Source organism: Cephus cinctus, unplaced genomic scaffold, assembly GCF_000341935.2.
Source record: "Cephus cinctus unplaced genomic scaffold, Ccin1 Ccin1_scaffold0847, whole genome shotgun sequence".
Classification (NCBI taxonomy): Eukaryota; Metazoa; Arthropoda; class Insecta; order Hymenoptera; family Cephidae; genus Cephus; species Cephus cinctus.
The window spans coordinates 358,884-381,804 of NW_014333434.1; the positions used below are offsets into that span (position 1 = coordinate 358,884).

Genomic DNA, 22,921 nt, shown 5'->3' on the forward strand with positions numbered 1-22,921 from the left:
ATAAGCGATATTTCATTCCCAATGTATATAAGTTTTCTCATTATCAACATTGCTGTTCTTAGCCATTTCCTCCCGAAAAAGAGCGTTTACAATATGGTAGGAATGAAAATAAGCCATTGGCGTAGTAATAAAAAAATTATACCCATTTTTAGGATTTGTACTAAATTAAACAATTATGTATGTCAAAAACTGAGCTAATGAAATTTTGATTATACCTTATGTAAGAATGTAAAGGTTCAGAAACTGTACGTATTTCTTCTGTTTAATGGGATTTTTAAAAGTACAATTAGTATCATATTAAAAGTATAAATACTAAACGCAGATCTAAAACATGCATATTAGGGCTGATGAGTAATATATTGTCATTAAATAAATAGAACTAATTTATACTGATGGAAACCAATTTTGAAAACGATTTTATTCATCTTTCTATTATACATGTTTGCATAGTAATTCATATATTACAACATTATAAAGGAGTGAGATAATTTAAAGAATGTACAAAATATTGATACTGTTAGCAAAAATTGATATATGTATATTAAATTAAATTGTCAATTGATTTGATGCTATATTTGTTATTGAAACAGAACTTCTTTTGTAGATGTTACCAACGTTTTTAAAGCGAAATCAATATCTGTTTTTTTCAAAAGAACAGATACACAGATCCTCAAACTTGGCCGTGGTAAATCTCTCTCTACTGGGAGGTATGCTGGAACAATTATTGCCACATTGTTTTCTATACATTTGTTTGATATGCTTGTAAGCACTTTTTGTTCTTCAGCAGGTTGTAATGCATTTTTTAAATATAAGTGTTTGACAGGAGATTCTGGAAAGCTTGAAACCTCAAAATATTCTATTTCTCTAAGGCCCTGATCTGCAATTACACAGATTTCTTTAAGGGTCATGAAAATCTGTGGATCACGCTCCATTATGTCTATAGATGTGATGGCTGCAGAGGTCAGAAGTGGAGGTAATGATGCTGAGAAACAATAACCAAGTCCTGATAGCCGCTGATGCTCAATCACAAATGATGAACCCACACAGAAACCACCAATTGATCCAATAGTCCCTTCCAGAGAACCTGAAATTTTTAAAAGCAATATAAACTTAAAATATAAAGACAAAATTATTCTAGTAGTATTAAATTAATTATTTGAGACCTCCGCATACCAATTATCATATCCACTTCATGTCTGGGTACACCAAAATGTTCAGTAACTCCTTTACCACATTTTCCGAGAGTGCCAAACGATATAGACTCATCTACAAAGATTCTCAGTTTATATTTTCTACAGAGTGTAACTAGTTCAGGCAGAGGACAGATTTGGCCAGTATTTGTATAAATTCCTTCAACAATCAAGAAACGCCTTCTTCTTGTAGCTTTCTTAGGATTTTTTGTATCCAATTCAGCTTGTTTTATTAACAGACTTTCCAGGTCCTGGACATCATTGTGCTGGAAATATTTGATGTTGGATCTTGAGGCATCAAGACCCTTTTGGATAGCAAAGTTTACTTTTTCATCAGTAAACACTAAATCATTTCGCTTGCAGTATGCAGAGATAGCTGATGCTGTTGTACTAAATCCATAAGAATAAACAATAGCTTCTTCCATTTCCATAAAGTTGGCAAGACGTTCTTCTAGCTCTAAGTGAACATCTACAGTACCATAGAAACCACGAGGTCCACATGATCCAACTCCATATTTCTTAATTGTAGCAACAGCTTTTTCTTGAATCTCTTTATTCTCCAAAAAACCAAGATAGTTATGTGTACCCAAATTGAGACAGTCCTTGCCATTAACAATTATCCTCTTGCCAACACGAGAAGTGATATGTTTTGGAGTAAGCGATGGATGATTTTTCTCTGTTTTTGGTACAAGGGGTTCAGGTTGCCATTCAGCTAGCTTACATTGAACTTCATCATCAGAGAGTACTGTGCGGTGATTACCATATCTTCTTTTGGCAATTAACCACAATAACCATAGTACCAAAAGTGCTGCCAATAATGTATGATACTGAGGTATTGTGTTTAGTATGTCCATTGATTCAAGAAAAGCAAATTTCGAGTTCATTTTGCCTCTATAATGACACTATGTATTTAGGTTAGATTTAATGTTAATAATTCTTTCAACAATTACTGCCTTGTCTTAATTTAAAAATATTAGTGATATCTAGTCAATAATTAACCACAGATTATTTTATTTTGTTTTTGTTATTAACGTATAATTATAATATCCATTTATTCCCATCTAATTCCCTTTTCACTTGAAGACACTTTCACGTGACACAAATCAGTAAGAAGTCAACCTGATTAACATTCATTTAGCCCATGTAACATATAAAATTATTTATATTCCCGGAGTACAGAGAAACGTTTAGAGATTAGGAACGAAAATTAAGAAAATTATGATAATTCGGATTATATAACTCTATATAAGTTAATATATAATCTTCTTCTTCTCGATTAAAGCATAATGGTAGCACGAAGATAATGACAGATAATCTTTGTGGCCAATTAGGAATTATTTAAGACGGCGCTAAGATTAATTCAGCCTGCACTTCACGATCCTTACAGTTCATTGAAGTTCACAAAAAAACCTGCCGTTAAATTGATATGAGTTCAAAGTACAGAAACAAACCCGACGTGACAACCGAAAAATAACGGGAGCACGATTTAACGTGTAGGTTATAATTTCAAGATTGCATCCATAACTACAAAGATACCATTTCGCTTTATTTATCACTTGAATGATTATCTATGACACAATAAAAATATGATCATAATTTCAGAATAAAATATGAAATGTAAGTGAATATTTTATAACAAAACAAAGACTTTATCAAAAGTACAGGCGCATGTGCAGTGTATTCCCTGACTTTCATGACAGCCAAGTACTTCCGGTCTCCGGCAGACGCCCCAGTATCGTGTGTGCGCTAGTATCGTCCTGGAATTTGGTTCATGTCATTCGCGATTAAACCCTTTTACAAGTGTTCCACGATTTTGACGTGATATCCGGCGTTCCCGATCAAACGGTGTTCAACTGGCTGACAATTCAATATCAAACGTGGTAAGTAAAACTGTGTATTTACGCGGAATAATAAATTAAAGCACGCACCACAGCCGCTAGGCCATCGTATAATGCAGTCTGAAAACATTAGCCCGCTATTCGCAGTTAATATGTGTAAATAATTTAAGTATTAGTCATAAGGTGTATTTCATTTATTCCGATTGGTGATTAATTGAACAACATTGCTTTTGATCTGTTATCGGTGTCAGAAATATGAATTGCTTAATGTGCATTTTTTGGTTATTTCGCGTTGGTCAAACAAATCCCCCACTGTGTCTTGCTGCCGTGACTCATCCCTGCCATACGACACATGGAGACATCTGTCAGAAACTGTCAAATTGCTTGTTGCAAGGTCATATTCTCGTATACGGATTCTTTTCGCTTTATATTGCTGTAATCTTTGACTGTACATATATACAGTAGGATTTTCTGAAAATCTGATTACTCCATTCTTGATGACTTGTTGGCCTTATTTTATCCATGCCTTGTGTGTATGCAATGAAGTCCATAAACGGAACGTAAATGAGGTGACAGAGTAAAAAAAGGAGAGAAGATGAATAAAAATGTGAGAATACTTCGCAATATGATACACTGAAAACAATTTAGCCCCAATTTTATCGTTTCAATTTATGCGAATTTACATATAGTTAAAGGCAGCGATTTAACGCTTGTAAATAGCTACGACCGGCATAAACCGATCTAGAATGAGTTTTAATCTCGTATTTAAACGTGAACGGTAAAAATGGACTACAGAGCCTGCAATGCCGGATATGAAATCGAGATAAAATTAAATAACATTTCCTATTTCTATGCAGTATTTTATTTACTTTTTAGTGACTTCTATTAAGCATTGTTCTACGTTAATTTTTATTTCTATAATTATATATATATAAAGCGTCGAATGACTTGTATAATAATACATTTTTTAGTAATTGTCATGTTGATATTTATTTGCATATAACTTTTAGCAATGTTTGTGAAATGTGGAATTATTAATAAAAATTTGTAGTGAATTGTGACACGAGCGTTACATTTAATTAGCTAAGATTCGAGCATGTTGATGAGGCTACCTAGATCAACGCGCAATTTCCTTTTAATTCTTAACTAAGGGGATTAAAAATGTTCGCACATTTCTAAATTGGAGAAAGCTAGTAGCCAACTTGTTATATTTGTATTCGCATTGATTTATTAAAAACTTTAATAGTTGTTCCGTTGTTATTGCCACCAAGATCAAGTGCAGCGTTTCATCACTGTGCAAATCTATAATTGATGACAATACAAATTCACTATATTGTTGATAATACACGTTCATCCAGGAATACAATAAATAACTAAATTAAGTCAGTCGATGTATGTACAAACATAATTCGAATTCTGATAGGGTAACTCTTGATCAATTATTGTTAATGAAAGTCTTTTAATTCCATACAAAGAATCTGAATAGATACGGCACTGCGCCACACACGGTGGTAGGAGTAAAAAGTGATGATGAGAACTGATGAAGTCAGTCCGGTTATCATTACATTAGTCATTACTGGTGTGTCGTGCTGTAAGATTGTTTGCCGGTTTTATTCTTCTTTTCCATTTAGCAACAAAGTAATTCGACAAACATTATTTAATTAATTATCCATTGTTCGTAAGCTTTTGTATTTATCAGTGTCACGGATTCCTGCATTCCCTCAAAGATGTCGCACGTGGATCAGAATCAGGATGAAAATCAGAAGTTTCCAGAAACTTATAAAAACTTGCTGTCACTATGGAAAAATCGTGAGTTGCTAATTCTATGTTCATCAGTGTCACTGATAACATGTTTTACGTAATTTCTCGTTATACCTGTGCGAGCTTTTGAGGTTATGTTTCAGATTATATTCGAGGTCAGGTTAGGTTACACCGGTATACGCTACCGTGACTGCTATCCATTTAATTTCACATATAGAAGAAAAATTATTTACTCACTGCCACGTACTACCCCATGATAATTAATTGAATTTGCTGAAAGTATAATATAAATTGTATACAGTCATGAATGTTCGATTGATTTATTGAATTAACGCAAAGGTACACTTAAAGCCTGAAGGAAATGTCAGCGGCTGGACTTTTTGTAAAAGTCACAGCTTCTCTTCGTTCAAAGTACCTATTATTTTTTTGTGCTTGAATTATATTTTTAATCTTCTCGTTTTATCGCAATAGAACTATATTTTGTTGTCGAGCACGTGTAACTGTAAAACTTGGCTGAGTTTTGCGGTAACGGTATAATATACGTTAAATGTGTGCCGTATTGATTTATGCTGTCTTGGCTTTGCAGTTTACGGTATAATATCTCGAAAATTAGTTTCGACGTGCGTCTCGCAATAGTGAGAATGAAGAATATATATTTATAAATCAACATTCATAAGAATTTCCAGTTTTAATAAATAAGCATCTATCCTTTTTTTAGTATCGTTTAATGGAACCAGATGGAACCTTAGACGAGTAGTTAATGTTAGACGACTCATCGATGATTCTATCGTTTGTCATCGTAAAGTCGTTAATGTAATTAATATCTGCGTAACACGAATACCGTTCTTTTAATTAAGCGCGGGAAATGTGAATTTTTACGTACGCTCTGTTTACCTTACCTGAATTACGTATAAATTATTAAACGACGTCTCGTCTGAATTTATTTTACAATACAATCATTAATTAATTATTAATCTAATTAGCTCTGGAATCAATTTATATGCGTATGTACGTGATCATTCAATTTCACGTGGATTTCGAATATTTGTACAAATTTGTCTTTTTTTAATTGTTTAACTACCTTTGTCGTTTATTCCTTGTACTGTAAATGCACTTGTGGCTTGTTCAAAGGGGGTTGAAATTCGAAATCTTTTTCATGTATTTTTTTATCGAGAATGACGCCTTCCTATGTTAACTCGCGAACAATGATACGCGATATCGATTTATCTTGATCTACGTCATCCATAAAATGTCACGTCGTCCTGCATACACGGGAAGATGATATCATTGGATATCTCTTAATAAAACAAGATCATTGTCAAGAGTCATTAAAATGAACGATCGTAAAGGTATAAAGAGCGAGAATAAAAAATTAAAAAGGTTACGTTTTCCGTAGTTCAAGCTTTTGCCGCAAGGTGTTACAATTACACAACGAGACATAAGTTGTCTCGTAACTACAGTCGTAAAATTGTCGCGTGAGTTGTGTGGTTTGGCCAACCACGTGACACGGCCCGGCGCACTTTTAAATCCTGAGGAAAATAATGCAGGAGGGTGGTACGAGGAAGAAACGACTAGGAGGAAGGCGGCGAGCCGTCTACTTCGGGTCTTGGCCGTCATTGTTCGTAGTGGCAGCACATGGCGGGCGGTCGAAACCACAGTATCACACCTTCGAATATTTTGTGAAGTCGCGATGCGCAGTAAACGTGTCGCGTGGTTAAAAATTATAATTGTCAAAAGCACGACGCGAGTAAGAATATAGTATTTTTGGTGTAAAAAAATTGCGCACATAGTTCGTGTATATACTTACAACGTAATATATCCTGTTAATAACAGTTGTTCGCTGTACTTTTACCATTTATTTAATTGTGTCGATTCTCTTTAAAATTTAACATTTTTGCCAGTGTTGTGAATGACTTTCCTGGAAGTAGTTTGCCGCTTCATTGCTATTGGCAGACAGTGGGGTTTATGGTGGGCGATAGAGGGGTCTGAAGTTCGTCTTTGCCTACTTAAATAAACCTGCAGGATATTCAAGTACAATGGGCTTTTAGCATTTCTATTCGGCTCGAAGCATTTCTATTTAGAATGTTCTCCTATCAGTTACCATAGTTTACGTATACGTGTATCTAAGTTACGCGATTGAATTACTTGTCTCAGCGTCATGCATTGCTATCGACTATCATACTCCTGGTCTGGGTACAATAATTTTTCGCCGTTTATAAAATTCAGTACTTAATACTTTCTTGCGAGTATTTGCCAAGACATGAAGTATGTGTAAAAAAATAAATTTACCTCGCTTGAAAAAAAACACGATCCTCTATTTTTTATTCTGTGGGAAAAATGTACATCAATCAGCATGTTATTTATTTGTATTTCAAACAGACCGAGCGCAAGCTCGTGTATATCTAAAACTGAAAATGACTGACGACAGTGAACTTGTCCGAGGGAAGGAAATCATTAACATCAGCAACGTAAGGGAGTCGGGTCCTTTGTACTACGAATGATACACTAGGTGTATCTTATTGACGATTTATACATATATATGACGTCATCGTATGCCGGAAGTACTCGAGTAAGGACGAAACGTTACGCGGAGGGAGGAAAAGACGTTACTAATATAAACTCTCGTAGCCGAAGAAAGTTTTGGGTTCTGGAAGCCCGAGAAGCGCCAGCATCAGCAACATCAGAAGCGAATGGGATAGGCAAGTGAACGCAGACGCAGACGCAGGATCCTCCCTCCAGGTCGACCTGGGAGCCTCCTAGTGCGGACGTAGCAGTTACGTCCGGTCAACGAATTGGATTTTCGATTTGCTCGTGGGAAGACCCTTCGCTCGGCTCTTTCGTATTTGGTGCCAAGCACATTCAATAGGGAAGATAACATTGAAAAAAAAGGAAGAAAGCAGTTCGCGCGACAAGTGCGCTTATCTTGTATTCCATATCAATCTGATTTACTTTACTTCGTTACAGCTGCTTGGCTGTGCATGTGTTATTGCGTGAGTTCATTGAGAGGAAAGGGAAGACCCATTAATGGGTGTGAATTCGCCGCGAAATTGGTATTGACGATTGTGAAAGTGACAGTCACAACTGGGTCTTTGAGTGGAAATTGGATTTTGGTTTTGTTTGTTTTACGGACGACCGCGATATTCGTTAATTATTTAAATGTCTGACTTGTGATTACAAAAGATAAGATCCAGTGGTCGAGTGATGTGCAGTACAACAAGGACGATGCGTTTTTAACGAAGTGTTTGTATAGTTTGAGATACAGTTATTGGTGATATTTTTTATTGTTATACGATGATCTTGGATTATATAGATATCGTTGTTCCCTCGTAATATAGGTTGGAACTAACCACAGGTTAGAAACTGTTGTAAAGAAACGCTATACGTTTTAGATTACGGAATTGTTTCTAAATATTCTATTGTTACCTGTTACTAGTTGTCATTGTGTTTTTAGAATCTATCGGGAGTGAGAATTATTTCTGCGAGTCTCGCAGATTGGTATAAACAAAATATAGGAACGCGATAGAATATAATCGTCAAGTTTAAATACTATTTGGACTGTTGAACGTGCTGAACATTCAAGTCGTCCAGGATGTTCAAGTGCTGTGTGTGTAACAAGAAATCGAAAAAGGAAAAGACAAAAGGCGTCCCGACGCTCGACGACTCGAGGGACGTACAAAGTGTTAATGTTGAAAATGTGGGCAAAAATCGAGCTGACGGAAATGGCGCGGCGGAAAAGTTGAATGGCGATTTACAAAAATCCGAAGAGAAATCGGTGTCAGTCGATAATGACGGAACTAAGGCAGTCGATGCAGATGAGAAAATCGAAGAACGCATTTTCATACCAACAATTGATTCTACCGCGTCGGACACGAAACTTACGAATCAAGATGGCCTGACGCATATTAATGTTGAACGCGCGAGTCCTACTAAATCATTTTTGTATGGCGCGTCCGCATACATTGAAAGGACGATGGACGACGGACCTGACGAGGAGGGCGATGATTCTGTTTTTGAAGCTGGTCCGCCGTACATCGAGATTGATAATGACAAAAAAAATTCACCAGGTATATAAAAGGCTTTCATGATGGATGGATAGGCTGTTTCAGTTAAATTTGAATTTTACGAAATTTTTATATACTCAAATTTTGATACTGTTGTTTAAGAGGAAATTGACGTTCAATTTGAGTTTAGCAGATCGATGATGTACACAGATTTGTGTGATTTTTCGTGAAAAGTCTTGTCGATGAAAAAATTCACATTTCTATCGTTTTAAAATTTGTAAAATTCAGCACAGCGATCGAAACCGGAAGTTACTATGCCTAACGTGTCACCGCCATTGTTAATGATTCGAAACGGCAAATTCGGCTTACTTCCTCCGATTAAACATTCACTAACCGTATGTCAGTTGAAGCCTAATCGAAAGTTCATGATTGGACGAGGTCAAAAAACTTGTATAGGAATAATTAAATAAACAGCGCTGATTGCGTCTTTCAATTCGTTTCATTGTGTTACATATCTCGACGAAAACTTCGTTATCGGTATGTCTTTTAAATGGCCTTAATATCAAGATTGCGACTCAATTCCTTATTCGCGTTATCAAATTGAACTTCCCTATCCATTATATTTTACATAGGGTCTAATTCATATCCTTATTTACGAATCAAGGATGTTACCCTCCTCAAGGAACAATGACGGGGGTGGTGTATACTAAATCGATTGTGCTGCCATCTTCCTCTACTCCGGAGAGTGAATGTGTAACTAATTCAATCCACGTGAAACATGAATGGACGTCTAGCAAGTTTCATTTCCGCGCATGCGTAAAACGTAATTCTAAATCTGCTAAACTCACGAGATGCAAAATTCCATTTGCAAATTTTTCATTCCTCACGCAAACTTATCATTATTATAACTAAGTATCATTAGCACTGGGCAATTCTTCTCGTGAGAATTATATCGATCGATAAAAACAAGAAAAATCAAACAATAACTAAGCATGATTAAAAAATGTCTGATACAGATAAAATAAAATGTAACTCAGCCACACGTTATAAGCTTGCACGTAATTTGGTAATATATAAAAACACAAACAGTGGCGCCAATTCCGCGGTGGCTGTCGCAAGAGGACGATCCCGAGGACGTCGAGAACGTAAACGAGGGTGGATGCGGCGGGATGCAGGAACCACCGGCGACTCCAGTCGCGCGCGATGAACTCGCCTTAAGGCGGCACCGATTTTTCTCCGATTTACTTGAGGCAACACGCAATACGCAGGAGCACAGAGTGAGATTCGACCCTTTGGGACCTACAGTGCACACCGGTTAGGGATTACTATCTACGTACACCTTTATCTATCTTATATCGATAATTGTTTTACTATCTGCATGATCTCTGTGACTCGTGGATCAAATTCATCCTAACGTAATGGCACATCCACACGCGACGAACGCGTTTTCAATGTTCATACAATGGTGGAAGGAATGTATCTGCTAATGGTATTGTCTTATATTCAAATTTGAGTATATTCAAGAAATAATTTTTTTTTTAAATTCGGTAATCCGATCGGGTATTTTTTTGACCGAATCAAAAATCTCAATTACGTATATGAGGATATAAAACGATTGAATGATCGACATTGTTATTTGAGAGGGGTAGTCGTAACAGCACGTTGGTACGTAACTGTTGTTATTATTGTTACGCGTGCGAATTTCATGGATTACACCTACGCGCTTTTGCGTTAACGGTAACGTAACAGTTTTTGCCAGTCGTCTAATAATAGTCTAGCATATTCTGGCGTTCCGTATCGTCCGAGTGTCTTGCTGAGTTTCTGGAAAACTCAGTCGCGTTCGTGAATTCACAAGTACCGGAGATTCGTGAATTCGAGATTCCCGTGTATATTGAGAAATATTGAAATTTCTAATTATCGATTTTTTGAGAATTTTAAGATTACTTATATTATATCTCGCGTAGCGCAAAGGTATTTTTCGATTGAGTTGAAGATCGTTATCTCGTAAATAAAAATATTTTTATCATTGTCTCTAGCGGTATCGCAGCTTCTGTTGGCTATCTCCACTTACGTCTACATTATGGGAACATTGAAATTACTAACATAAGTCATTCTTCCTATTAGACTCAGTATGTACTTATTAACATGGGAAATTCCTTAAGAATTCATCAAAGACGTCGTATGTCCAATAAGCGCTTTTTTACTTACCGGTTGATTCTTAGGACTGAATATAAATATATATATATATATATATATATATATATATATGTTTTAAATTTTATTTTCATCTAATACGTTGAAATTGTGGGCTTCAGTTTTTGTTGAATATTTGCGTTCTAATCGATTGTCTATGTTTCTTCTTTCGTGTAATGTGAACATAAGTATATACATACATATATCGTATACGTCATACATATTAATACTTAGCTTTAAGTAAATGTTTGGATCAAGCATGGTAATCGATCTCAAGTATTTTCAATACTATACTGTAGGTCGGATATTTTATTTTACAGAATTTTTTATTTTACAGAATTTTATATCCGTTAAAATTACACGACTATGTATTATATCTGCTATGCGCTGCTTGCAACATAATACTGACCTAGTGGCTGTGGATGTTGACACGACTATTTGTGCGCGGTTTCTATATCTATTTATAAATCCGTAACCCGTCGGGTTTTCACGAACTAATCTAAGTGTTCCTAGTGTCTGTCCTTCTTCTTGTACTGTTGCTCGATTTCTTTTTTCTTCATGTCACTTAAGTCACAAAACTTGTAATCTTCGCTTCTGTGCTTTCATTTGCAATATCGAACGATTTAAATATCCCAATAATATATTCCCGGCGAGTGCTCGATTTATGTAGCGAAAATTGTTACTTGAAAAGTGGGATAAAGTATACTTTTCATTATTAATTGATGCTGTTATTTCTGAAATCTTGAAATTTTCATCGTATAATTATGCAAACGCGGAAGAAATAAATCGATTGGCGTTCTGGAAATTTTCTTTTGTCGAATAAATGAAAATTCTTTTAGCGTTGCTCGTGTCTGCACAGAATCCTATATAAATTTCAAGTAAATCCTTAAACGTCTATGCAAACTCGAATTGAGTTTGTGTATGTAAATTTCGTTTGAACTTATCGTGCTTTAAATTAATAATGCTTTGAAAAGAGATTTTTCAAAGGGATAAAGATATATTAACGAGTATCCTTCTGCTGCAAAGGTTGCGAACCAGACGACAAAGAGGAGCAGTTTGAGGAGTTGGTTACTCGATTGGAGAACGTGACAAGGCGTCTTGAGAAGGTACCGACGAAGGTCGCTGAAACGCAGGAGACCGCTGTCCAGACGAAGACGCCGTCGCCCAAGAAGCCGTCTTCTAATTTTATTGGAGGAAATTCAACGTCACTGAGTGATCCAGTGCCGGCGACACCACCGGCGACGCCTACGTCGACGTCGACCCCACCGGTGACACCATCTTGCAATCTTACACAGCAAACAATCAGCGACAGCATGTCCGTCGCCGGATATGAGGACATCATTGCTGGGCCGGTTCAGCAGTACCTGCAGCTTAGTCAAAAAATCGGTGGCGATGTTGCCACGCACGGAAAACTCGTGGACCAAGCATTTCAGTGAGTCCAGTTTTCTTTTTTGATGTTTTTAATAATTTTTAATGACAAAAGTTACAATTATTGTGTTTTTCTTTCTAGAATTCAACTGCAGTTCGTGAAAACAGCTGCGAGTCGACCGGCGCCCACGAATCAGACTGAACAAGTGTCACTCTTGGGCCCCACTTCGAAGCAAATTCAAGCTATCCAGGAATATCGTGAGAAGAATCGTGGTTCGCCATTCTTCAATCATCTGTCGGCTATTAGCGAGAGTATTGCGGCTTTAGGATGGGTTGCGGTATCACCCACACCAGCCCCTTACGTCAAGGAGATGAACGACGCTGGCCAGTTTTACACTAACCGTGTCTTGAAGGACTGGAAAGAGAAGTAATAAGCATCAGTGATGATAATCTGGGAATTATTTGCGTGTCAGTATTTATTAGTGTTTAACATATGGTTTTGCTGTATATATTATTTGCAGAGACAAAACGCACGTGGAGTGGTGCAAGGCCTGGGTTCAAACGTTGACGGATCTTCAGCAATACGTACGTAAGCATCATACTACAGGTTTAGTTTGGGCGAAGTCTGCTGGTCCGCGTGGCATTCCACCACCACCTGCTGCAGGACCACCTCCACCACCACCTTCGATGCCTATTGGCGATGTAGCATCAAATGCCGCCGATGATAGAAGTGCCCTCTTCGCTCAAATTAATCAAGGCGAAGGTATCACTAGAAGTGAGTATAGTGCTTCCTGTATTTAATTGTATCTGTCACAAATAGAAAAAGTAAGAAGGGTATCGGAAAGACTAAGAAGAACTAGAAAAGTTTTAATGTGAACATATGATGATGTGTAATATGGTATTAATTACTGTGATGAATATGATTAATGAAATTTACAGGCTTGAAGAAAGTTACTTCTGATATGCAAACGCATAAAAATCCTTCATTGAGAACTGGACCTGCACCTTTTAAGGCACCATTTGGTAATAATGCTGATACCAATTCACCAGTGAAAACAGTACTTCCGGCTAATGCCCCGATCGACAAGCCACCAGTATTCACTCGCGATGGAAAGAAGTGGCTTGTGGTAAGCGTCACATGATAATTAATCCGATTTTAAAAAAATAATTGTAACGAAACTGTACAGTTAATCAATTCAGTTACTGCGGTTTGTAAAGGTCCTCATATTGAACGTCATAGTTCTTTTTTAAATACTAATTCTCGGTACAAACTAGGTGATTTGTGATCCAAATCTTTTATTTTGTTCTGTTTCAGGAATATCAAAAGGGTAACAAGGATTTGCTTATTGACAGTGCTGAGATGAACAACGTCGTGTACATGTATCGCTGTCAGGACAGTACGCTGATTATTAAAGGAAAAGTTAACTCAATCGTAATGGACTCCTGTCGTAAATCATCGATCGTCTTTGACTCGTTGGTCTCGGGAATCGAGTTTGTCAACTGTCAGAGCGTGCAGATGCAGGTAGGTGATAATTCGGATCTCATAGATTAATTAAATTAAATTTGGTTAGCTCTCGGGAAGAATCGCGAAATAAATATTTGCGCTGTTATTAATAATTGTCAAATGACAATTTAATGATTATCAAAATAACATCGTGCACATTAACGTTGCGTAACAAGATACAGGAGTCAAAAAAGTGTTATAAATTGCCGCGATGTAAAAATTCTAACAACCTCGAGCACTGACAAATTTCTTTAATTAGCCACACACCAAACCTCCGTCGCTTGATTTCGGGAATCTTCGGTTATTCTCGGAAACCTAAACCGAGTTTGCTGCAGAGCTTCTGCATTCTTCTGAACTGTACCAAATTCGGATCTTGATTTAGTGTCTCGAGTAGAATAATATATTCCTCCTTAGTCAATTCTTTGGGTACTTCGAAAATCTTGAATGCCTCCATTAAATTTTTCGGTTCTCGCGAAATATTGGGTAAATCAGAAATTGAAGTACTTATATCCGTTACTGACGGTTTTACAGAAACTTCTATTTCTTTGTGTTCAACTTCAATGCAGCACGAGTCCTTTGTCTCATCAGTAATCACAATTTTGCTTGAGATTTTCTCACGTGTGTCATTCAATAAATTATCATCAATGACGGTTAATGCTGTTGTTAAGATAGGAGAAACTTGTTCGTCAGTGTTAATAGATGTCGGTTTCTCAGATTCATAATTTTCATTAATTTTATCCTTATCGATATTTTCGACTTTCAATTCACTATCCTCGATGCATTCTATAAATCTCTTTGGATCTACTACTGCAATAGCGGTATGATCATGATCATGATCAGCTACTATGTTCATATAAATAATTGACCGATCACTATCTCCTACATAACTGTCATTAGGAATATTTATTTGTTTCAGATGAGCATACTGTTCGGATATGTCTTGTAACTCTAGAACATTTATAATGTCTCCCGATTCATTATGATCTTCTATTTCTTTTTCTGTCAAGCATTGTGACTGGCAAATGTCACCTTCCAATAAATCAGACATGACTTCAATCTGTGTACAGCAGGGTGCTTCACCCACTTGGGAATTGGTTATCGTCATTGGTCCTCTTGCCGGACTCTTTGACCTCAACTCAGGCTCTAATTTTTTTTCAGTTTCTAATCTACTTTTTAAAATCGGTATACAAGATTTCGAAATTGTCTTTGTCGTTGTCTTCAATTTCGACTTCGGAGTCGTCACGTTCCCTTCAACATTTTTCTTAGCCATTCGCGGTGTGTAGTCTCTTGATCGACTAGTTTGATTACCTTTGTTATCAAAATCATCAACGTTATCGTCACGTGGTGATATTTGACTCTTACGCGGGGTAACGCTAGATCTTGATCTTCTTTGTGGAATTTCGATTCCACTTTGACTCGACAAGTGCTTAGCCGGCGGACCATCCAATCTTAAACTTACATGACTCCTTGCAGACAGCTGTTGGTTGTCGTTTCGTGCGATTTTTAAATCCATCGACTTACACTTCATCTTTTGTCGACTGTGGATAACTTCCGGTTTTGATAATAATGGCTTTTCCAATATTTTCGATTTCAACGAACTAGCACTGCTCAACGGTGTTGTCCTTGTGCTCCAAGGAAGCCGCGAGAGTTGCGATGCGCTCGAACAACGTGTTGATTTGTTTACAGGTGATATGTCGCTTTTATTAATTGCCCTGCTTAGTATTGGTCTGTCAAGCGTAACATTGATGCTGTTAGATCCGACATCTTGAGTACTAGTACTGATAATGGAATTTGACGTGTCGCTGTTTAAGTTTGCAATACTGATTAGTGGCTCCAGTACCAATTTTTCATTATCGCTATTCTTCTCTGCTGTGCACATATGTCCATTTTCATTTTTGTTACTGGCGTCAGTAGTCTCTGTCACGTCATCCGTGTTTGATTTATTTGTTAAGGCAGTAGTCATTTTCATGTTCAACTCGTGAATCTTGTGTTCGTTGCCTTCCTTATTCTCAGTAAGAGTATTTGTGTTTAACAATACTTCAGTATCTAATTCTTGTGTTATTTCATTGTTTTTTAAGTTTATAGATTCTGTGTTGTTTACGTCATCTGCAACAGGCTTGTCATGCAGTACTTCCGCATCATGAAGCTCATTAATGATACACATTGATTTATTTAGTGCAGTGGTTTCATTTTTTATATCTAGCGTGTTATCCTTTTCAACATTTTTTTTAGTTTTTAAACTTCGAGCCGATGCCACATCAAGATTCGGGAAACCCACAGAGTTTAATTTGATTTCAGAAAGTGAAACTTCGTCCGTAAAGTACAAGCTGCTTGGTTGTGAATTTATATTGGACATTGAATTTCGCAATATTTGTTCTTGATTTACAGTGGGAACTGCGTTATCAAATCGTTCTTCATCGCGTTTACTGCAGTCTTCATTTATTGATAATTCCAGGCCCGAACAATCGTTATACCTTTTTCCCTCGCTCATAGCTGTGCCCATCTCGTCTTTAACGCTGTGTAAGTCTGGTGCCGTATTTTCCAGCGAAATCAAATCCTGCGTCACATCCATCTGTGGCATAATTTCTATAATTCTTTCCACGGTCTCTTCGCTATCATCGATAAACATATTATTCATAGGTAGGACAACAGTTCGACCTGTTAATGGACTGTTATTTTCTTGCGCCTCATTCGTGACTAAACTATTTTCATCATTTTTATTCCGTTTGTCTAACGTAACTATATTCATTGCATCTTCATCCAAGGCTTCATTTAACGAATACGATTGGATATTACATTTGGTATCCAAATTATTTTCTTTGGTAGAAATGCATTGTTGCAAGGTGCATGCGTCTATCGATCTTTCATTATTGTCAAACGATGCAAGGTTTTCTTCAATTTTTAACGTTTTGGAATCCGGAAGTGAGTAAATCCCAGGTCGCCTCTGCAGGGACAAGATATTTGAATTTCGGCTGAAATTGTGACCGCTGCTTCTTGGGCATTTCAAATTCTTGGTGCCACCTGTATTGTTTAAGCTTTTGGTTTTAGTGTCTGGCAGTGGGCTTATAAATTCTTTCACACCTTCGTGACTTGAAGATTCTCTAGTAGGATTCCAGGATTTACAGTCAAATGGTGCTTGGACCATATTCAAATTTTCATCTTCTTCCCGCTGCCGCATTGCTTCTTGTGTCGCTTCGATCGCTTTGTTTCGACTTTGCAACGACACTTTATTATGGTTTTGGGCATGTTGCTTATTTTGCACATACAATTGGTTTACGTTGTTTATAAGTAAATTTTTCTCTTCGGTTCTGTATGCTCTGTCGGTTACTTTGTTTTTATTCAAAATAGCGTCATTGTTGTCTTGAGAGTCCTTTTTTATGTTGTTTAAATTTTTAACCGGTAGAGTATTTATGGTATATGTAGTTTTCTTTAGAGAACCATCTGTTTTCTCTGTATCGTTAATTTTTTTTATCTCCACTTTTGACTTTATCCCAATTTTGGAACTGAACACACTGTCCTCGTTCTGTATAGACTTTTCTAAATTTTTGCTACTATTCTGCATATCAGTCAAGCTAAAGTATTCGCAGGAACCCGTGGCCAATACATCTTTCGATTTTTCGCAACGATTGTCATTGCTTGGGTAGGTTGTCAAAATTTTCGAATCATTTTGAAGCCGATTTTTTATGCAATTTTTATTACTATTTTTCGCAGTTTTTTCTGTCGAGCTACTAGCCGATTGTTCTTCCGAAATGATGTCCAGCAATTTCAACTGGAAATAATTTTCGTTTTTGTTCCACGATAACTCGTCAGTGGGACTTGCGTTATTATTTTCTTCGTTATTCATTTGTTTTTCATCTTTCAAATTTTCAGTACTTTTCTCCATTTCCATTTGGGAAAGTAGGACCTTTTTAAATACCAATGCCTCTTGAAGTAGCTGGACTGTGGTCTTGCTTTCAAGTTCAAGGTCACTACTGTTTGAAATTTCGGTTTGACTCGACGTCTGTGAAATCATAGTCGTGTCTTCCTCCGTTTCCATTTTTATGGAATATATTTCATCTTTATCTTCCAATGTCGTATTACGTTTTGGATTAATCTCTTCTTCGACATTTGAACTCCAGTCCACTTGATTTTCGTATTCGCTCCTATTACCGGAAAATTTTTCCGATACTAAAATATCATTTCTAGCTGAACCACTGATGCTTTCCCGACTGCTTGCGCTACTGGCATTATTTGAGATACGTGTTAAACAATAAAAATTTCGAATTTTCATTTCGGATTCATTTATCGTTCTATCACTTCCAATGATTTTATTCTCATTATTTTTCTCATCATCACAGTTATTCTTCATTTTTGTAGTTTTAGCCTTTTCATACGTCCAACCTTCGTTCGAGATATTTTTTTCCAGTTTTTGACTATTTTCATCAGCACTCGTTACATCCATATTGAATATATTCAGGCGACGCTCATTATGAACCGAACTGTCAGAACTACGAGTTGTTTCATTAGTATCGTACTTTTCATTGCTACTACTCGTCTCGTCTTTTACACTAAATTTGTTAGTATTTTCACTAGAAGTCTTATTCATATTTTCATTTTTCTCGGAGTTAAGTAAATCCACAGCTACTTTCGATTCCATCACATCGTTCACTCTGGATATTAGTTGCAAAGTTTTGACCTTACTTTGGTGTCCCGCTTTAGAATCATCTTGCGCATCGTACGACCTCAGGACTTTATGGAGATTTTCAAGTTTGTCTTTTACACCATGTAGAATAGCATTGGTGTTCGTAGGTTCACATTTACTATGAACGATTTTGTTCTTTAGACCTTCATCGATCTCAAGAGCTGTTTCAGTCTTTGTCTCCGACAACTGTTTAGGGTTAGACGTCATTTTAAGAGTGATACTCAAGCTGGGAGGAAGCAGCTTGGATTTGTTCGTGTCTACTGTATTTTTTAGATCGTGTCCAACGTCAGATTTTGAGACAGACGGAAAAGACGTTTTTATTTCTTCATGACTATTTAACAGTGCGACGAAGTTCGAAGCATTCGAATAATCTTCAAAAGATTTTTCATGAAGTTTATCTTCTTCTATCTGAGTACCGCCTTCTCGTTCTCCTTCATTCGTTATTTTATGACGATCACCAGCAGCTTCTTTTTCAATAATTTTTCCGGTTTGACTAATCGGACGATTTTGGTTTTTCGACTGCAACGATAAACAGTACGTTTATTAAATGAAATTTTTCATTTAGAGATTGTATTGTTTATATAATTTTCTTCGTTGATCTTACTAACCTCGCTTGATAAACTGTCAATAAGTCGAAAACTTTTGTTACCGGTCTTTACGTCTTTCATAAACTTCTGGCATTCATCGGCAACTCGGATGAGCTTTTCGAACGGTTTTTTTGATTTCCCATGCGAGACTGTTTGAAGATTACTAGCGTATGCTTCATTATTTACGTCACCGTCACTTCTCGGCCATTTTTTAGTTGTTAATTTTGTCTTCTCAATTTCTCGATTCCTTACTATGACATTCTCATTCTTCGAGGCATCGCGATGGCTCAGAAATTTATTTTTCGATTCAACATTACTCACTTTGGTATGCCTGAGCAAAAATTAAGCGTGAGTTCTTATATTATTAAAAATCAATTCAAATTTCATCTGACTAAGCCTAATCGTTTGATTAAACGTCACGTTGTCTTTCACCTCGTTAATTTTTCACTTAATATCGCACTTGAGGACGTTCTCGCCATATTTGATCCTCCGGGTGACGTGTCTTGATAAAACTGTGATGGCACGTATTTCGCTTCTAGGTCGATTATTCTGGTCAAACACTCCACCGACTTCGAACCACTATTTGAATGAGGCATAAAGCTTCGCCCATTTTGCTTAGGACTGAAATTAAAGTACGTTGATAACTGACGGTTACGTGAAATACGGGGAACGCTTATTTTTCTGTATAATCGATACCTTAGCAGAAGATGTTTTATCCAGCCATTTCGTTGCTTCGAATTGGACAATGTAAGTTTTAGCTTGTGCAGTTCATTCTCTTCGAATTCTGTGCCATTAAAGTCACGTGGCAGCGGCCATGCGCCGTATTGCATTTTATAGGTTAGAATATTCACCTTTAACTCAAGATCTTGAACCTTGAAGCCCACTCTGTTTAAATTCTCGCGGTTTAATGCTGTCTCGTCCATCCATCTTATTTTGTAGTACACTGTATGCGCCACTAGAGTGCACACGACGAACGTTGCCAGAATCTTTGGAAATTTAAAAAAAAATTACCGAATATTATAGGGACGCAAATTTTATTCTTTTCGAAAATTTATTTCTCACCCTCCAGAGCATCGTCTCGCTCGACAAGCATTCGACGACGTCAGTTACGATTTCTGACCAGATGTAATTGAAGATGGCCCCTGGGCATTCGTGCCAGTTCAATTCGCAAATCGTTTTTACAGGCTCTACGTTGCCGCCTTTGGAATTGAAATTTCGTGAAATTTATTGAATTATACGAAAATTCGTTACGTTTAGGTTAACTCACCGATTTGCCAGCGCATCTTCCCATCCCCGTGACACATTGCGAGAACCGGAAGTAAACCGTCAGCATTTATGACAAAATTGATTCTTTATCTTGTTATCGATGTCGATCTTGATGATAATTATATTTATATTCGTAATTAATGTTGTCGGGGATGCGTGAGCGCTTTTAAAATCGGTTGTGACAGAAAAAAAAGAAAAAATAGTTGTCAGCTGTTCATTGAAAAAATCACTATTTTACCTCAATCGTTTGGAAATCACAATCGTGCAATAAATAATAAATTGTCAAATTTGTATTTAAGATTTATCTACATAGATAATGCAGATTTAAACTGACAGGAAACAATCCTTTATTCTCTTTGTACAGGTCCTCGGAAAAGTACCAACAATCTCCATTGACAAAAGCGACGGCTGCCAGATGTATCTGAGTCCGGAATCATTGGACGTGGAATTGATCACCAGCAAATCAAGTGAAATGAACGTGATGGTCCCCAAGGGAAACGGCGATTACGTTAGTATACAAATGATAATTTTTACTGATAATTTAGAAAAATTTATTTATGGTTAATCGATGCAAAAAAATCAAAAAATTTACTAATCATTATTATCTTAGGCCGAGTATCCACTTCCGGAACAATTCAAGACGCTCGTGAGTCCCAAGGGTTTGATCACAACCGCCGTCGATTCCTTGGGCTAAGACAGAAAAAGAGAAATGCACCGAATTATAGCCTAAAAAAGAAAACAACAAAAAAATAGATAACGAACCGTAATATACGACTTACTAGCGATATTACTTGCGTAATGGAAATCAACAATTTATTATTATTTATTATCATCTTTTCTATAATATCGCGCAAAACGAAAAATTATAAATGTAGCGGGAATTTTAAGCTCGTGCTCCGTAACGAAAAAAAGAGATTTTTTAATCGTCCATAGTTTTTCGAAAATGCGCAATCCTCTCCATATGTTTATTATACTACGAGTTGCAAGGATCCTTGCGCGGGTGGATCGCGGACTCGTTCATTCATTATAAATTTGCTGCATAGATTTTTCTTTTTCTTTTATTAACGGATTACCGAAAATTAACATATTCACTCGACCTCATTGTCGGGTTTCTGTGTGTTCTTTAGTATGCGACTATGATTGAAACGTTTGGACAAGGGTTTCACGTGCGCGCGCATGCTGACCTACCCACTTTTATACGTTTACACGATTTTATACCGTGAACGAAACTTTTGTCCAAGCGCCACTAACGGATTCTATGTATACTATAAGCCGTGGAATTGCTTTTTCCTTTTGCCACTTTCAGTTTGTCATGTTTTCTGTTCTCTTCGCTCTGACAGATTCGCAGATTGCGCTAGTAGCTGCCAGGAAGTAGGAAGGGAGATTGTATGTTGAAAGCAGGTCCCAGTGTGTCTCCATTTTCTTCGAGTCACACGGTCGTCCTGGATTTTCATACACGCAGGAAAATTGAAAATATTCCTGAAAGAGTTTTGTATTAATTTTCGGATTCTACGAGCGTAGCATTTAATCCATAATTATTTATATTTAACTCTCTGGTAGGTGTGGTGAACATGCAAATTCAGGCGGTTGACGTTCTGTAAAAACCGGATATGTCGACTGGAAGATTTATAACAAATATTATGTGAATGACACTTATTGATTTTCTCTCACTTTCATAAAACGTCATTTTTGAGGATTCACTGCACTAAAAAAGTATTATTACATTTTCGGGCTTCCTAATCATACTTCATTCATGATCTAATAGTCGATTCTACCTTCAATCGATACCGGAACTTCAATTCGCATTGAAGCTTCATTGTTTAATTTTTATCACAAATACTTCAGACATCCTCAAGAAAGTCTCACCATTGATCACTGATCACAAACTAATCTAATGAGAGTGAATGAATATATGACGCCTGAACTCGCAATTCCAAAGGTGTGCCGTCTAATCGTGACATTAATTATGTGATTCGTTTGATTCTTCAGTATATGCTAACCATTAGTTGTAAGCTAGCAAAGTTACCTAAAACAAAATTTTGAAAGAGTAAGAAAAAGCAAAGATTGTAAATTGACGCAGACGTCACTGAAATTTGGCAGAACGAAATAATATTTAAAAATAACATACGGAGGACCGATCTGATTATTGACAAGCTCGAGAATACTGTTTGGTAGAAATGTCATTTTTTAGAATGTTTTTCTTTTTCAAAATGAATATACACGTATTATCCATAATTTGTTTCTCTATTAATTCCATCGACGCGCTCTCGATTACGCGTACTCTTTGCTCAGGGGTCAATGGCCTCCAGAGGATAGTCTCTAAATAGCCATTATATTAAAATCGATACACATGTGACAATGAAAAGTCTACATGAAAATTATTTTCAGTGATGATGTGTCTACGTAACTCAGTCTCTTAATAAAAAAAAGTTGTATACCTTAATTGTGATCTTTGAGATCCCTTATTTTTTTAATTAACTTCAGTTATATTCTTCCGATGGTAGTCAAGGAAAGGTGTTTTACGTAAAAAGA

General features: G+C 36.7%; 3 protein-coding genes across 9 annotated transcripts; 1 reads left to right on the forward strand and 2 right to left on the reverse strand.

Annotated features, from left to right (window-relative positions):
* Nucleotides 1-383: 383 nt before the first annotated feature.
* LOC107270870 (serine palmitoyltransferase 1) lies at nt 384-2,920 on the reverse strand. 2 transcript variants are annotated; one of them, XR_001538463.2, is made up of 3 exons: nt 1,174-2,920; nt 516-1,084; nt 384-465 (listed from the first exon to the last, which is right to left on the reverse strand). XR_001538463.2 is itself a non-coding variant. In XM_015746284.2 (2 exons), exons 1-2 carry the CDS (start codon nt 2,072-2,074, stop codon nt 579-581), a joined length of 1,407 nt encoding a protein of 468 aa, XP_015601770.1. In that variant the 5' UTR covers nt 2,075-2,920; the 3' UTR covers nt 384-578. The 2 variants fall into 2 exon arrangements, 1 of the variants encoding a protein (XP_015601770.1); XM_015746284.2 differs by having other exon boundaries at nt 384-1,084.
* On the forward strand, nt 2,914-22,832 carry LOC107270869 (adenylyl cyclase-associated protein 1). Of its 4 annotated transcripts, XM_015746280.2 has the most exons (10): nt 2,914-3,070; nt 4,728-4,837; nt 9,880-10,104; nt 12,010-12,415; nt 12,494-12,778; nt 12,873-13,126; nt 13,291-13,478; nt 13,667-13,873; nt 20,754-20,897; nt 21,000-22,832. In XM_015746280.2, the coding sequence occupies exons 2-10, from the start codon at nt 4,756-4,758 to the stop codon at nt 21,081-21,083; spliced, it is 1,875 nt and encodes a 624-aa protein (XP_015601766.1). In that variant the 5' UTR covers nt 2,914-3,070; nt 4,728-4,755; the 3' UTR covers nt 21,084-22,832. The 4 variants fall into 4 exon arrangements, with proteins under 4 accessions (XP_015601766.1, XP_015601767.1, XP_015601768.1 ...); XM_015746281.2 differs by lacking the exon at nt 4,728-4,837; XM_015746282.2 differs by lacking the exon at nt 9,880-10,104 and having other exon boundaries at nt 2,923-3,070.
* On the reverse strand, nt 13,881-20,740 carry LOC107270871 (protein PF14_0175). 3 transcript variants are annotated; one of them, XM_025088162.1, is made up of 7 exons: nt 20,391-20,740; nt 20,186-20,322; nt 19,975-20,109; nt 19,820-19,854; nt 19,556-19,744; nt 19,145-19,454; nt 13,881-19,055 (listed from the first exon to the last, which is right to left on the reverse strand). In XM_025088162.1, the coding sequence occupies exons 1-7, from the start codon at nt 20,425-20,427 to the stop codon at nt 14,157-14,159; spliced, it is 5,742 nt and encodes a 1,913-aa protein (XP_024943930.1). In that variant the 5' UTR covers nt 20,428-20,740; the 3' UTR covers nt 13,881-14,156. The 3 variants fall into 3 exon arrangements, with proteins under 3 accessions (XP_024943930.1, XP_024943929.1, XP_024943928.1); XM_025088161.1 differs by having other exon boundaries at nt 19,820-20,109; XM_025088160.1 differs by having other exon boundaries at nt 19,556-20,109.
* Nucleotides 22,833-22,921: the final 89 nt, after the last annotated feature.